The sequence below is a fragment of the Alligator sinensis genome, unplaced genomic scaffold, assembly GCF_000455745.1.
Source record: "Alligator sinensis unplaced genomic scaffold, ASM45574v1 scaffold1008_1, whole genome shotgun sequence".
NCBI lineage: Eukaryota > Metazoa > Chordata > Crocodylia > Alligatoridae > Alligator > Alligator sinensis.
The window spans coordinates 970,794-987,937 of record NW_005842013.1 but is presented as its reverse complement, the minus strand read 5'-3'; the positions used below and the strand labels follow the sequence as shown (position 1 = coordinate 987,937).

The window sequence follows — 17,144 nt, the reverse complement described above, 5'->3', positions numbered from 1 at the left end:
ATCCCCTTCTGCAGCCCAGAAGCTGCCTGCTGCCACTCCAGCCCTCCTTGCTGTGTGCCAAGGACTGCTCTCTTGCCCTGCTACTTCAGCCTCTACTTACCTTCACCACAAAATTTGCCACTCCCCATCACTGTTGACCACTGGAGTTGGCAGCACTCAGTGATCAGGGAGTGGGCAGTGAATGAGGGCTATGCAAGCCAAAGAACAAACCTCGGGAAAGAGCAGGGAGGGCTGAGGCACTTTGGAGGGGATCAGTGGCCTGTGGCAGTGGCTGACTTGCAAGCAGCAACTCACCAGTTATCAGAGGTTGCTGACCCTCGGCCTAGACTCAGGCCTGCAAGGTCTAGGGGTTTATGACTTAGCTCTGTGGCTGGATCCAAATGCATCCACCCCTCTGGGTTATGGATGGCAGAGGGATAGGGCTCACAGAACAGTCCCTAGTAGGCGATGGCCATGGTTGTGCAGCAAAGAAAGTCTCCTCAAGGGAGATGCCATCAGGCATGAGGAATCAGAAAGTCCTTCACCAAAGCTTGGGACAGAAGCCTTTGCCCTTGCCTGCTGTGCAATCAAGGAGGTGTTTCCCCTCTTTAATCCTTCCTCCATTGCCTGAAAACTTTCACCGATGCAGTAGCCTAGGTCTGATTGGGTTTATAACAACTTGTTAATCCTGTGTGGATCGGCGTGTGCAAATGCCAGTCCCTTTAAGATTGAGCCTGGGCAGCCAGAGTCAATGGCCAGCTTCCCTCAACCCAGGAAAAGAGATCAGCCGTCTAGTTTCTTTTCGCAGCCCTCTGCTGTGCTGCAGGGGGGTTGGGTTGACAGGACAAATGTCACCAGATGTGCTATGGATCTGTGGATTTTCCATTTCATTCAAGCCATCTTGAAGGAGCACAGTCCATGACCACTTTGAATGGGCTTCAGTCCATTTCTTTCTGTAAAAATACTGTTCCCATCTGCTTCCAGAGTGTCAGTCTGTAGAACCAATTCCTTAGAAAAGGCCAGGCCATATAGGAAAACACTTGTTGTACAGGTGGTCCTTTAGCATCTGCAAGACCTTCTCACATGCCTCTAAGCCTTTTAGGAAAGGCTGCCATCCTTGATCCAGTCTGGCATGTCTTTCTGCCATATATTTCCCAACTTTCTGATTTTTGCACTTGGTTGGCTTTGTGGTTAGCCCAAATTCCTGCAGAGATTGGAGGTTGGCCTCAATCTGCTCTAGATGTGACCACATCTAGACGAACAGTGGATTGTATGTGGTGGGGTCCAAGAGCCACTGGAAGGTTGTAGGTTGTCCAGCAGGCAAAAAGACAGTGTGGCAATATACTGAGCTTCAGCTAGATGGGCCAGCAGCTCATCAGCCTAGGTCATAGGGTTTCCCTTGAATTTAGAAAAAGCACTGGCCTTTCTAAAGCCTGTAAAGGGTCTCACATGGTACCGCCTTGGTCCAGTGAACTTCAACATTTTATTTATAGAGTCTGAGTGAATGGCTTAACAAACCTGTCCATCTGAGGATGAGACACTGATGTCTAAATCCGTGAGTCTTTTGAGAAAGTCTCTTGTCACCCACCTTAATCAGAGCATCAGATTACTCCCTTGGTAGACCAGCATCTCCCAGGATATTGTTCCCTGGAAAAGAGTTTTAGCAATTCCTTAATGATGATCTTTGCATTGGGAGCACAAAGGTTCATCTCCAGGCCTCTGACAACATGATCAAGTAATACAAATATGTACTGGTACTCTCCTAGCCGCTCTTCTAAAGGGCCAGCTGTATCTTTTTCTGTTCTTTCACAAGAGCTGCCCACCCAGGTTGAGGGGACAAATCCATCCTTTTTGACTCAAGGAGTCAGCAGTTCAGGCATTAAGGCAGAGAAGATGGGACTTTCTGTAGAGAAAACCATGACTTCTTGGTGGACTGTGAGCCAGTAAAGTCAGCTGGAAAGTTGGTCCAGGGGCTTCTCATGGCTGAGGTGACCCAGAGTTGTGACTGCACACGCCATTTCTGGCAAGGCTGTGCAACAAGAAAATTTGTCCAGACTACTTCTGTGTGCTCTTTTCCCTGACAATACAGTCATTCACATCAAGGGAATTCATTGGCCCGCCATGGCCAACTGTGTTGGCATTCATCACATCCAGTTGGTCTCATGCCTGCTTTAGTGTTTCATTCTCCCTCTGCCGTTCCCTGATGGGACAGGACCACTTAGTTATAACATCTGTGTTCTCCAGGGGAGGTGGCACTACCTCCTGAGTGGGCCTGGGGAATTCCTGTTGCCAAAAAATCAACTCACCCTCACTTTTTCTCATCAGGGTAAGTGGGAAGACAGATCTAGCCACATAACGTCTAGCTCTTTGAGACCAAGAGCATCCTTTGTTGATGTCTCCAGACTTGTGTGGCACCCCTACATCTACCCAGCACTTCTGAAAAGCAATTTCAGTCGTAGCCCTTGGTTAACCCCAATTTCTCAGGCCCTGGTTGTCCTCCCCAGGCAGCTGCAGGCAGATATGGAGAGAGACCCATGGAGGCACCACATATAAAATGACTCCTTGGGAAATCTTTAGTACTGAGCTGGAGAAAATGAGTGAGGCTGGGCCAGGAGGGATCTTGCAAGCGCAGCACAAGCAGCTTAAGTTTGATGCAACTCAGCAAGTGCAAAGCTTCAGAGAAAGAGGTCAGATAGTCAAGGTGAGAGCTACAAATGATGTTCACCTGACGATTTGGACAAGAGTGGATTGATCAAATCTGGAGGAAAAAAAAGGGGGGATCACTTTTAGTGAGTAGAAGAGTTGAACCAGGATACTAGGTGGAGTGAACAGATGAAGTGATGAACATATAGTTCAGGCATTGGATAGACACCGCTGGGGAAGTCAAAGTCATGGAGGGTGCATGGGAGATTGTGAGGAGGTGAGGGTAGGGATGGCTGAGAGGAAGGCTCACCGGGAAGAGTTTGGTGGACATTGGGTAGTGAGGTGGAAGGTATCTCAGTGAACAGGCTGGATAGAAGTGAACCACAATGGTTGGCTTGCATGTCTGAAAAGTGTGGAGACGAAGCAATGCAAGAGGCAGCTGCCAACTAGCCCTGACAATGTTGTCATCTCTCCTTGCCACCAGCACTGGCCTTCACTGTTGTTCCACCTCTTCCTCAGGAACAAATTCCCTGAACAAAAAAAGTCCATCCCTTGCCATGATGCCTAGGGCACACTGAGTCGCACTGAGCCCCTGCTACTGTGTGCTATCTACCGTACGTCCTAACCTGATCCCTCTATTGTCACAGTATCTGAATACCTCTGATTTATCTTCATGGTGCCCTGTCATTTAAAAATTGAGTACAGAGGCACAAACAGCCTAAGTGAGTTTGGTCAAACAGGAAGTCACAGTGGGACTGGGCTATTTCTCTAGCCATTGGACCTTCCTTCCATATAGCTCATTCATATTCCTCTTGCCATGTCCTCCCACATCATTATTTGTACCACCTACATGCTCTTTCACCAGAATATAAACTTTCTTGTGGGGACAGGGAGTATTGGAAATGACTGAGGAGGAGCAGGACCTGCATGTACTAGATGATCGCAGAATGGCTACGAGCCACCAAAGTGATGCAGCTAGGAGGAAGGCAAATGCAATCCCAGAATGCATCAGTCAAGATATTTCCACAGAGACAAGAAAGTGTTAATGCCATTGTACAAGGGATGGGTAAGGCCTCACCCGGTGTATTGTGTACGTGTCTCATCACTGCTGTTCACGAGGAATGAACTCAAAATGGACCGGGGCCATTAGGAGGCTCAGTAAAATGGAGAGCCGGTCTTGTAAGAGGACATGGTTCAACTAAACATACAAAGTGCTTTCAAAGGGAAAACAGAGAGATGATCTGACTGCTATCCTTAGATGTTAGGGAGGTATATGCCAGAGAGGAGGAAAAGTTGTTTAAGGTAAAGAATAATACTGGCACATGCACAAATGGGTACACACCAGCTATGAGTAACTCCAGGCTGGAAAGTAGATGATGGTTTCTAACCAGCAGAGCAATGAGGCTCTGAGGTTGCTTCCCATGGGAACAGAAGCTGAATTGGTTGCAAGACAAATCTTGATCAGTTTATTGAAGTGATTTTCTAAAATAGTTTCTATTCAATCGAAATGTGTGTAGTTGCATGGTTCTTGAGAGGAGACAGCTATTAAATAAAATAACAGCTACAGGAAAAGATTCCCACACAGCTTGAGCTCCAGCTTTGTCTTAATATTTACCAGGGATCCTTCCAGTCACAGCACACAGAGGTTGGTGGCTGGATAACGTATCAAAGGCAGATATAGTATTATTTCCACTGTTGTAAACTTGTCCGCTGCTCTTTACCCTCTCTCTTGCTATGGAAGTTTCTCACCAACCCCATTTGTTTCTGTACAAATGGGGTTGCTTTTCTCAGCTGCATTTGATCAGATTTCAGGGCTTTCTAACAGAACTATACACATTTCAACCAAAAAAGTGTAGGACCAAAGCTAATGAGTATAACACAGAAGCAGACACTAAAGAGCACAACTATACAGCAACGGCACATAGATACTACCTCAGGTTTATGCCCTGTTACCAAAGAGTTTTGCAGCCGCCTTCTTTTTAAACACTGCAATTTCTTCAGGGAGTACCCCATGAGCACTACACCTGTATTAAACATATCGGCCATTAGAAAAAGAACCATTTCATCGTCATCATCTGCAATAAAGAATAGACTGTAATCTCCATGGATACAGAGTGAAATATAAAATCCCCTAGGAGCAAAGAAAGAAAATGCTGGCTGTGATTTGGATCTCACTTACCCTCAATTTATCCCACTTGAGCACCACTTACTGTAATGCTGCTACTTGTGACTTACCCACAAATAATGAGATTAGAACCTGGCCAATTATTTTTTCCCCTATGTCGTCAAAGTAAGGAACAAAGATAAATTGCTCCAAAGCTCTGTCCTTTGCAGATGAGGCCCCCCAGGGATTTCACTCCCCTCTAGGGCTTCTTCCACATTTCTGCCTACAGCCAAAGTTTGCAGAAGTCCTCGGTGCTCACAACTGCGGTTGCATTTTCAAAGGAGCGCTGTTCCTGTTTCAGGCTACCAGAAACGGCCCATTTCAGCCCTCTGGGTGAAGGCTGAGCCCTTACAAACTAAGCCCTCTTTCTGTTCTGCAATCCCAGTCCCAGTTCAAGACCAGTCTTTCACATCAGTGGTACCCAACCTTTTGGCCTCATGGGCCAGATGAGTGATGCAGGGTGGATCCATGGGCTGGATCCCATTGGAGGTCAGTCTGTGGGGCCCAGTCCTACACCAGCCTGATCCCGTGTGCTTGGATTTGGCCGTGTGCTGGCATGATCTGGTGTGCAAGGCCATGTTATCCAGCACACAGGACTCCCCATGGGTCCAGACATTTGGTAGCTGGAGAGCGGCAATTAACACCATCGCCGCTCCCCACAGTCAAATTTCCAGACTCTTGGAGGGCCCTGTGAGCTAGATGACACAGCTTCATGGACCGGAGGTTGTGCACCCCTGGTCTGCATCACCCACAGGCCACAACAACTCATTCTTTTACAAACACTTTCTAAGCTGTAGAGCCAGGTTGCATGCACAGAACCGGGAGCAAAAGGGCATAAAATATACCTTGGTCTCTTGGGCAAATATGGGGATCCATGGCTTTCTATGAGCAGTGGAAAGGACGGTCCTCAGAGACATTATGTACCTGCACTGCACAGCTGGGTGGGGAGAGGCAGACAGGGCCCAGTGGCACAGCTGTGCTCTGCACTGGTGAGGGTATATAGTGGCAGATGTAGACCTGTCCCACTTTACTCCTACTCCAGATCAGTGCAGAGACCTCATGTGCAGCTGATTCTCCCCCACCTTGTTTCATCTGCGATGGTGGGATGGGCTCTGACCTACCCACCGGTGTGGCCTCCCCTCTCTTTTCTTGAGCCAGAGAGGGGAATCCAAGGCAATGCTGACCCCTCCCCGATGTAATCATAAGAAGAAGCACTTCAGCTGCCTATTTTGTTTGGCAGAGCAGGGAGCACACCGATCAGCTCCGCATTAGGGGAAGATGGCTGAAAGAAGAGCTAGCAAAGAGCTGATCGGTGCACTCAGAGATCGGATACGACATGACTGCGCTATGCCCTCCTTTGGCTATTCATATGGGATGCAGGGGGGGGGAGGTTTAGTTTCCATCCCTAGTGAAAAGCCCATTCAGTCACTATGATACTGAGAATCCCCTGCTTGAACTTCCTTGCGCCTGAGACAGTGGGATATGCCGCTTTCCCACCCAGAGAAGGAATTATAAACTCCAGGCCACCCTTCTTGTTAACTCCCTGCTTGATAGAGCCAGTAGCTGCTCCTATTTTTCTAAATCTTTTCTTGACCTCTTTTTTATTTCCCCAAGCCAGCATCACAGACTCTGGGGCCCAGTCTCCCAGTCACTCCCAACAGGCCCACTTCCACCCTACTTGGTAGCTCACAGGAATTGCACAGAAGCTGTCAAGGATTTCTCCTCCTCCTTTTTCCTGGACATGCTTGGAAGCCAGAATGAAATTACAGTATTGCTTTCTGAAAGCTAGAAAATCACCTGGACGTTGGTTGGTTAATGGAGATCTGTAACCACCAAGGTAATGGTCCAGCTCGGAGGGGAATAGAGGCAGACCACCAACACAGCATCTCTGGGGGCATCGACACAAGAAGCTTACTGCGGAGCTGACTAATTAGCTTTGCACTAACATCTCAGAGTCTACACGTGTGGCCCTATTAGGCCGCAGTAAATAATAAATAATAAACTAATAAACTAATAAACACTGTTGTAGGATAGTGCTTGTCAACACAAGTACTATCTTATGGTGGTGGTGTTTAGTGCACCACAATGCATGTGTAGATGCTGCTGGGGCTGGCCCGGGGCATGAGGGTGCTGCAGTGAGGGGGCTGCCTGCCAGCTAGCCCCACGCTGATGCACCTTTGTGCCCCGGCCAGCCCCTGGGTTGGAGCACCCCCAGTCTGGCAGGCTGAGCCCTGGGCCCCCTGCCAACCGGGGCTGTTCCAACCGGGCTCAATGTATTGTGGTCCTGGGCGCACGTGCAAACACAGCACCCAGGAGTAAGAAACTCCTGTGAGAACTGCACTGGAGTTTATTGCATCGCACTAATAGCATGTGTAAATGCACCCAGGACCCTGCCTGTCCGCACCCTGCAGCCAGAATGATTTCAGTCTGGACCCACAATCATTTGGGTCCATTACCAACCTCTTCTATCCCTCTTTCAATCTCGTTTTCCATTATAGGATCCCTTAGTCTCCAGCACTGCATATGGGAGTCAAAACACAGAATCCCAGATAGCGCATTAGGCCTCAATTACATGGCACTGTTGCATCAAGCTCACTTGGCCACCCCAAGCCTTTTAGTCCAGAGCAGTCAGGACTGTCTCCTTTGCTGCCTGTCTTGGTGTTTGTTTTATACGGCCTCAGATTTCAATGTGCTCCAGCATTTCATATTGTCGATGTACGCAGCACGGTAGACCTTATCAGTAGGGGTGGAGGCAGTGTGTTAACAGCAGAGTGTCAGGTAGTCGAGTACGGGGCAGCTGAGTATTCAGAAGAAGCATACAAATAAACCAATTTTTGTGCTTCTCAAGCAAACGCAAGCATCCAGAACCTCATCTCATGCAAAAGGCCATGCTTCGCACTGAGCATAACACCTGCTTTGGGCATTGATTAGGTGTTGGCATATGGAGGAGAGCAGCAGCCCCTGAAGCACTGATACACCCCTTGAAGGTTTTCCATCCAATATGTTGTTTCTCTCAGATCCTGCTTAGTTTTTGAGACCCTGGCAGTGATTTGCTAACTCTACTCATTCCAGTGGCTCTTCTTTTAGAAAGAACAGTTACCAAAAGCACATCAATAGTGGCATTGACCCTTGGAGGTGCCAGTCGCAGAGCCCTACACAGTAGGAAATGACTCATTGTATGGTCATGGTTGATTTTTCTTTTCCTGAAGCAGTTGCTTTTTGGGAGCAAAATTGCTCTCTCCAAACCCCACCGTGACGTCATGATTTGTCGCCTGCATTTTCTTCACTGTGCCGTTGCGTTAGGGATTCAGAAAGACGCTTTTCATATCAAACCCCCACCGTCATTTAAAAACCTGTCTGGCACAGGGCTTCTAGGGGTGCTCGGAGATGAACAATGCACCATGTCCTCACAAAGCTTTTCTTCCACGTTACACAAAGGCGATTTGAGAAATGTCAGGATGCCATTGCCTTATTTCAGCCTTCTTAGGATGACAAAAGGCTTTCAATGCTGCATATAATACAAACACTTTCTTTCCCACTCACAAGCATAGCAACTGAATGTCATGCTTTAGGAAAGAGCCAGAATGACGGTCCTTGCCTTGCCACTGAACAGGTACAGTGCAGCAGAAATGCACCTTGCCCAGTAGCATCACTAGGGGTGGGTGACTGGGCACAAGCACCAGGTGTTAATATAAAGGGGATGCTGACCTACTGTGCCACTGAATTCATGGCTGTCCCTTGCCACTGGTGACTAGAATTGGTAATATTTAGGGTCAGGCCTGCCCTTGACAATGGGGCAGTTGGCGGCTTGTGTCCCTTGCCAACCTCACACTGCTTGGGAGATGCTGTGTCCTGGGAGAAGGGATTGGCACAGACAGTAGTTGCTGCTGCTGTGGTCAGTGGGCTGTAAGGGCTGATCCTCTGCGGGGGCTACAGTCGGAGGTTAATTGAGGGTCTATGCACCCAATGGCTGCTGCGTTAACCCTCTGGCTGCTGGCCACATAGATACCTCTCCTTGTAGCATCTGTCCAGGGTACAAACCATACCAGATAGGCCTCTGCCTTATCCTTTTTTACGTTGCCAATGTGCGTCCATACAGACATGAAGAAACTGCTTCTCCAGCAGATAGACGAAGTGCCAGTTAGAAGATGAAAAGAGCCTGCTATCGACACCCTAAGAAATTCAGTCAAACTTCTTGCAAGTTTTGAGGGCACTTTTGAAAACTTCGTTTCATAGTTGGTAGGGGCTGCAAGATCATCGGGTAGAGAACAATTTTGCATTATTAAGTGGATCGAAAGGGAGGCCTCGTGGCTCTTTTCCATTGCTTATTTGAACTATTCTAGGAAGTTCACACAAAGAAGGAGGAACTCTATAACAAAACTGAACTGCAGACCACAGCCTGAACTTCCCCACCACAGGCAGCCAAGGGAAGGTTGTTGACATTTAGCAAATTGCTGTCAGTGATATACATTCGTCTCATCCAAGAGTCCAATGCTTTCCAGTGGCATAGCTCACAGTCTCAGTTCTGTACCTATATCAGTCTCATTTTACATATCATTTTACTTGATTAGACAGTGACATTTCACAGAGTCAGGGGTCCTGAGCCTCGCACGCTGACTACTTGGGGTAGTGCTTACTATTGCAAGCAGTTCTATTTTGCAAGGGACCTCTTCAGGGGACTAAGACCTACACCTACCCCTGGTATAAAGAGTTGATAGACCTGGGAACATGGAAGTCAGCAGATCTACCATGTCATCGCACCCACCTCCCTTCTGGAGCAAATGCTTATGGGTCAGGGTTTTGCTTCTGTCAGCAGAAAGCTGGCCCTAGGACAAAGGGAGCATAGAAGTGACTTAAAGCTCCCATGCTTCCTATGTGCTGCAAAATGCAGCCCTCTGCCAGCACAAGGTCCAGGCTTACGTTTGCTAGAGTTTTCCAGTTTGGTGTCTTTTCTTGTTTGGATCAGAAGGATTCTCATTCAGTGCTAACAGGTTGACTCCTGCCTCTGGCCATCCTACATCAGCCTCTATCACCTGCTCATTAGGTTTCCAAACCATCCAAACCACAACAGGGAGAAGTTCTTCATTAACATCCATGGAGCTACCTCCTTACATAAAAAACCCTCTTGGCAACAGTAAATCTGCTAGCGTGGTGCGATCCCTGCTTATCATGGAGGCTGGTATTATCTCCCTGTTACCTTATGCCCTCATCCCTCTGCCCATAGCCAGCTGTTGTCTCTTGCCTTCTCAGTAGATTGCAAACTTCTTGGGACACGGGCTATCTGGGTTTGGACGGAAACTGGCACAGTGGGATCCGGGGCTACAGGGCCCTTGAGTGTTACTATGATATGAGAATGATCATAACAATGCAATAATAATACAATAATCATACAATAATCCAACACAACAGCATTATCGTCACCATCATCATCATCAGAGTCTAGACAAAGTCTCCATTTGTAGCCTATCGGCTCTTATATAAACTGAACAGGAATATTTGGAGCTCTGATCTCAGATGAAATCTGGGGTCTCTGATCTGCTCTGGTACCCTGGGGGTTAAACTGTGGAAATGAAGCCTTCCTATGGTATAAAGCAAGATGCTAGTCTAAGCACTAATGTTGCATTTTCCCAGTGCTGTGGGACCACTATTGAAGCAAAACTATTAAAAACCAGCATGACAAAGACTTTCCTGATTTCCAGTAAGCTTTATAGTTTCAGTGCAGCTATATGGACCTCAAATAGCTCGATGTAAAGTTAATTTTAAAGGCAGCCTTCCAGCTCCTGTGACTTTTTGGAGATCTGGTGGGGCAAATGTGTATTCCATATCTTAATTTGAATATATTTCTCCTTTAATTAAATGTCTTTGTGCCCTGCATGAGCAAAGTCATCCACGGCAATTAACTTTAAGAGACATGCATGCTTCTCCAGTTCTCCTCACGCATTTATAAATGTGGGAAAGTGTAATGAAGGGAATGGGAGCTGAGGAGAATGCTTTCAATTATATGCCTCACATAAGCCAGTAATTGAGATTAAATGAGGAGGGTTTTGAATATCAATTAACTTCCAATTAGGTAGGAGCATTTATTGTTCTTGGATTAGTTATGTGCTTCTGGCTTGGGGTTAATTACTAGACAATCACATTTATTCCCTCAGTCTTTTAAATGGTATTATGTGATTGTTTTTACAACTGTTACAGTGTAATTAAATGATGTCTATAAAGTTGCATCCCTTCCTGAAATATTGGCCAGCATTTTTAAGCGTGCGCAGTTAAGTACCTAAGCGAAGCTTGGAAGATCCCTCTGTGTCCCTTCAGAGTACAAGGCATCCTGACTGCGCGAATGCCCTCTGCGGTGATCTTAAAATGGAGCTTGAGCAGTTTATATGAAGGGGATTATACACCACGGCTGTCTGCAATAGCTGGGGGCTGGACTCTGTGACCCAGGACCTCCCCTGTAGAATTGTGCCCCCATGATGGCACTTAATATTCATGTTAAATAGACACCCAGGTATTTTTACAGCATAGCTTATGGTTTGGTGAATCATTTGAAGTCAGTCCGATTATCCACTCGTCACCTTGTCTCCGTTTTCGCCAGCAGGACATCTATGTTTGCTACCGTAAGGTCTCACTGGCTCTCTTCTAGCCCAGGCGCTATGCCACCTATTAGCAGCCTTTCATAGGAGCAGGACGTTGGCTGCTGTGGTCCCCCTGCTTTACCTGTGACAGGTTAGGGTCAGTAGCGGCCTTAGGGGAGGGCAAACCAGGTGACCGCCACGCTTAGGGGGCCCAAATTTTTGTGGGGGTGAAGTTTTTGCAAGGAAGTGGCTCTATTTCCGTTTTAACACTTGACTATTTATCTAATTCCCCCAAAGAATATTAAAAAGACCCATGATATAATTGTGGTGGGTTAATATTTACCTGAGTACATACCTCTAAGGGGCCCCAAATGACTCTCTTGCCCAGGACCCCAACAACCCTAAGGTCACCACTGTTGGGGTCTTGTGTCTTGTGTTGTGGGTTGATGGCAGTTTTTCGAACAGTTTAGGTTGTATGGGATGGTTTGGATAGGCGTGATCCTACCTCAGGAGGAGGTTTGAGCTAGATGAGCTCTGGAGGTCCCTTTCCAGCCTGACTTCTTTGAGTCTGTGATTGTACAATTCCACAAAATGAAGTGAAGCCCCTTTGACCAAGGCTTTGTTTGAGCCCTTTTTTCACAAAGCATCTCTCACCCTGAATCACTGATACTCGGGTGCTTTTACTGAGAGTACGGGCAAACCATCAACTTGCAACAAGTTACAAAGGGGCAAGGATTTACTGCATGGCATCTGATGGTTAGTACCTGTCCATGTGTACCTGCTTACAGTGCTTGCCTCACAAGAGGGAGAAGTTCACCATGACCTTCCTCAACGCTGCCTCCTTACTCTCCTTAAAACCCTCTTGACAACAGTTAATCTGTCATTGTGCCATGATTCAGTGTAAGTGCAAACAGGTGGACAGTTACCATGTTAAGCCAAGTCAAGGCACCCTTACCCTGTTTTATGCACTGGTTTAGCTTTCCCTGGCAGTCAGACGGACGGACAGACTGTGCATCGGCTTGCAGCCAGTTGATCATTTGTTCATCCCCTTGGTCCCTGAGGGCAAGCTGAGAGGGTAGTTCACCTCTCTTTTTAGTTAGGTTCCTGGGATGCAGAGTGTAAAATACCCTTGGTGTAGCCGAGTGTATGCAGGGCTTGCTTTGCATAAGATGCCCACACAATTCCTCAGAGCGAGCCAATGATGATTAAATATCTGTGCAGGACCGATACCACGTAGGGCAGGTCTACCCCAGTGGTACTAGAGAGCTCAGTCTCATTGCTAAGGCAGTAACTTCCACATCTCACCCCCACTCCATACATATCCACCAGGGAATGAGGCAGTGAGGAAGACCCCTGGCACTATGTTCAAGACCCAGTTTTCCAGTGTGCATAAGAGCAGCAACTTGGGGTTGCCTCAACAGCAGGACTGATAAAGACATCCCCTAAAAGAAGTGCATGGAGGACTGTGATGGGCATGGGTTAATGGGCACTCTGCTAGGAATCGCCTGTCCTGGGGTTGGGGCCAGATTGGGGTTCTTCATTAAAGCAACTCCTCTTCCTCTTATTTTGCTGAGGGCCTGGTCCTGCTCCACCTATCAGATGCCTTTCCAGCCTGCTTGGATCCCTGAAGAAATCTTAACCTTTTTGCTAGCATCTTAGCTTTACATCCAAGGCAAAAAAGCAGTGAGCATGAGGACTCGTCCACTTTATGCATTAACCATTTTTTCAGAGATCTGAGCATAGGGAGCATAGGGTCTCACTTACATGCTTAAATCCCCTAAGGCACCTACTAGGTGGCCCTCCATGTCTCCTGTAGGCTCTTGTTGTGAACCTTATTCCCCATTTGTGGTCTCGGTGATGCACTCAGGCTGCAACTCAGTGCATGAATGAAGGGCCAAGAGCCTGGGCCATGAATCCCCAATTGGCCACGTGTTTAGAGGTAAGGCTGGAAGCTTGCATGAGAGAGGAGATAGGAAAAGAGTCCCCTCGTCCCCATGGGAAGGAGTAGGGAGCCTTCCCACACTAAGTGCATGAGATTCAAGACAGAGCCTAGCAAGGAAAGATGTGGAATGTGCAACAGAGTGGGTCACTTCAGGGGACAGCAGGGATGAGAAGATGGTAGCAAATGAGACAATTCTTGTCTCGTCTCTCTGCTCAAAGTGCTATTGGTGAAAATCTTTCCAATAGACGCCGGGTGGAGAACACCACCACTTTCAGACAGGCCAGAAAATGGCTTCTCGGTCAGTCCTGTGGATGTGAACGGCCAACTCACATGTCTACGCTCTGAGGGTCTGTATATTGTCCAGGTCCAATCTAATAATAGCAGGTGCCCATGCACAGCTCCTGCTCCAAATATTTGCTTTGCTTGAATGCTAAATGAATTGCCTCTTTCTCCACTGACTTTGGAATATTGTAAACCTATTCTGAACTCTTCAGCAGGGCAGAGCTGTCTCTCTAAAACTTTCAGGTACCTGAAATGTAGGCACAATGAGGTGTTCTGAGGCTGTTCCTACAGGAAATGTGGTAGCATTTTCTGCTTATGGGCCTTGTTGGACAACCTGAAGTCATTCAGGGCATGTCTTTTTTTACCTGGCCAGATAAATAATAGCCTTCAGGCTTCAAACCTAGTCTCTCTTACAGTTCTTTGGCCTGACTTCCACAAAGTCCTCCCTTCTCCATGGAAAAGAAACAAGGTGGCATTAGTAAATGCTTGGCTCCAGGGCTGTCTAGCTGGTCACGTCCTGCCCAGGAGCTACTCCTCCCATCACTTCTGCTGCTGCGGTGGCTGGGATCTCTGGGCTCCCATTCCCACTTCCAGTATCTGCTTTCTGCCCCTATCCCTCGGGGGTAAGGCAGTGGGGCCTGAGGGGGCCACAGCACGTAGCTCCTCTGAAGTTGCACAGTCCTGAATTACTCTGTGTTTCACAGCTGTGGCCTATGGAGCAAGAAAATGCCTCCAGACCAAAGACTCCACACAGGTTTTTCAGACAGACAGATCCGTAGACACTTGGCAAACTATGGCCCAAGTGTAATTCTCCACAAAACCCACACAGTCTCTCTGAAGTTCAGATGTGACTGCAGAGGTGCAAAAGCTGGATGTACTTTATATTCTCTCCCAAAGTGGGTAGGTACTTTCCTTGCTTTACACAGAGGAAACTGAGACTCCAGGTTGCCCAACATCATTCGGGAAGTTAGAGGCAGGGCCTGTTTCCTGACTCCAAGTCATGTGTGCTACTCACTAGACACACCATGTCTTGACATGTATATATGACACACCAAAAGCTTTGAGGAAAGCATACTCAGGTTGCAAAATCAAGCACTCAAAAGGTAGGAGATGCTAGCATTAAGATTACTTGTGCAACCTTAATCCTGTCCCCTTCTGCAGATGAATTATGATTCAGTCTTTTATTACTTTATCTCATGCTACTTATTTCATAGGATCCGAGACTCATTAAGTCCCCAGGAGGGATGGTGCTCAGGGGGAATAAAGCTGTTGTCTTGTAGAGACTTGATGGGAAAGAGATACAGACCTGGATGTCACCCATGTGCTGCTGACACTGAAGACCTCAGCTTCTCACTGGCTTCTCTAGTAGTCTAGGAAAGGGTAACAAAAGCAAACCCTGGGGAGCTCACGTGTAAGTGTGCTCATGGAAGGGGCCACCAAAGAGCCTACATATGTGCTCCTGCAAGGTCATTCAATCAGATCTCTTGGTCAACATTTTCAAATGCCCTAATGAAGTCAGGATGGATACACCAGCATCCACCTCTAGCAAGGGACAATCAGCTATGGATGATAGCACCATCTTTGTACTGAGAAAAAAGTTACCTGCGAAGATCAACATTGACTTTGCAAACCAACATCATGGAAAGACAAATTAGCTTGGTGGCCTGTTAACTCACAGCATCCCTCTTACAAGATTATTGATTGTATCAGCAGCTAAATCATACTTACCCTGGTTTTATGTCAGGAGGTTCTGGTAATGGTTTCAGGAAGCCTTGTTTCCCAACTAGCCAAAATGTGTCTTCTATCCCTTTGCCCTAAGAAGAAAAGACATCTGTAACATTCAGAATTTGAGAGCCATTTCTTACACACTGGTACCTCATACATCATTCTCCAAGATCTGCATGTGCATTGGAAGGCAGAGTTTTTGTTTTTGAGCAACATATAGTTGAATTGAGAAGAGGGCTTTTGCACTGAGTTTGAGTTCCTTGCACTAAAAGATCATATGTTGCTCAGCACTGCTGTAGAAGAATGGACCTAATTAAAGCCCTAAATAAGGCCAGTTAGTCTTACCTCGATCCTGGGGAAGCTTTTTGAGAGAATTATCATAGCGTATGTCCATGAGGGGCCAGCAGGGGAGGTTATGCTTAGGGGCAACCAACACGGGTTCATTAGAGGCAGGTCCTGTCAGACCAACCTGGTGGCCTTCTACGACCAGGTCACAAAATCCTTAGACACAGGGGTAGCAGTGGACGTAGTCTGTCTGGACTTCAGGAAGGCCTTCAACACTGTCTCTCACCCCATTCTCATTAAAAAATTAGAGGACTGTGGCGTCAACACCGACACAGTCAGATGGGTCGCTAACTGGCTGGAGGGCTGCACCCAGAGGGTGGTGGTGGACAGGTCATTCTCGACCTGGAGGGATGTGGGCAGTGGGGTCCCCCAGGGCTCGGTCCTCAGGCCTGCACTGTTCAACATCTTCATCAGCGACTTGGACGAGGGGGTAAAAAGCACCTTGTTCAAATTCACAGATGACACTAAGATGTGGGGGGAAATGGAGACGCTAGAAGGGAGGAATAGGCTGCAATCAGACCTAGACAGGTTACAGGGGTGGGCGGATGAGAACAGGATGGGTTTCAACACTGACAAGTGCAAGGTGCTGCACCTGGGGAGGAAGAACCAGCAGCACACCTACAGGCTGGGGAACTCCCTTCTCGTCAGTGCGGAGGCAGAAAAGGATCTTGGAGTCATTATTGATGTCAAAATGAACATGGGCCGACAGTGTGGGGACGCGGTCAGGAAGGCCAACCCTACCTTGTGCATCTACAGATGCATCACAAGCAGGTCCAAGGAGGTGATCCTCCCCCTCTATGAGGCACTGGTCAGGCTGCAGTTGGATTACTGCATCCAGTTCTGGGCGCCGCACTTCAGGAGGGATGTGGACAGCATGGAGAGGGTCCAGAGGAGGCCACCCGCATGATCAGGGGAGAGCAGGGCAGGCCCTATGAGGAGAGGCTAAGGGGCCTGAACCTGTTCAGCCTCCACAAGAGAAGGCTGAGAGGGGATCTAGTGGCCTATTACAAACTAGTCAGGGGGGACCAGCAGGCACTGGGGGAGTCCCTGTTCCCCCGAGCACTACCAGGAGTGACTAGAAATCACGGTCACCAGCTGGCAGAGGGTAGATTCAGGCTAGACATCAGGAGGCGCTGCTTCACAGTCAGGGCGGCTAGGACCTGGAACCAACTTCCAAGGGACATGGTGCTGGCTCCTACCCTGGGGGTCTTTAACAGGAGACTGGATGAACACCTTGCCGGGGTCGTTTGAAACTATGAAACCATGAAAGCAATTCACTCAAAACTATTAGGCCTGTGCAAAGCAGCTAGTATCGGCTTCGGATTCGACTGATTCAGGGGACAGTGATTCGATTTGGTGATTCAAATCACTGTCCTGACTCAATTCGGCCGAATCTGCTTTGGAGATTCATAGATTCATAGATGCTAGGGTCCGAAGGGACCTCAACAGATCGAGTCTGACCCCCTGCCTAGGCAGGAAAGAGGGCTGGGGC

General features: G+C 47.8%; 1 protein-coding gene across 1 annotated transcript in view; it reads right to left on the bottom strand.

Moving 5' to 3' along the window:
* Positions 1-17,144, bottom strand: part of GUCY2F (guanylate cyclase 2F, retinal) — a 69,229-nt gene that overhangs the window by 2,722 nt on the left and 49,363 nt on the right. The window contains exon 19 of the mRNA XM_014519141.2: positions 15,311-15,396. Coding sequence (XP_014374627.2) covers positions 15,311-15,396 — 86 coding nt within the window. The remainder of the gene's footprint in view (positions 1-15,310; positions 15,397-17,144) is intronic.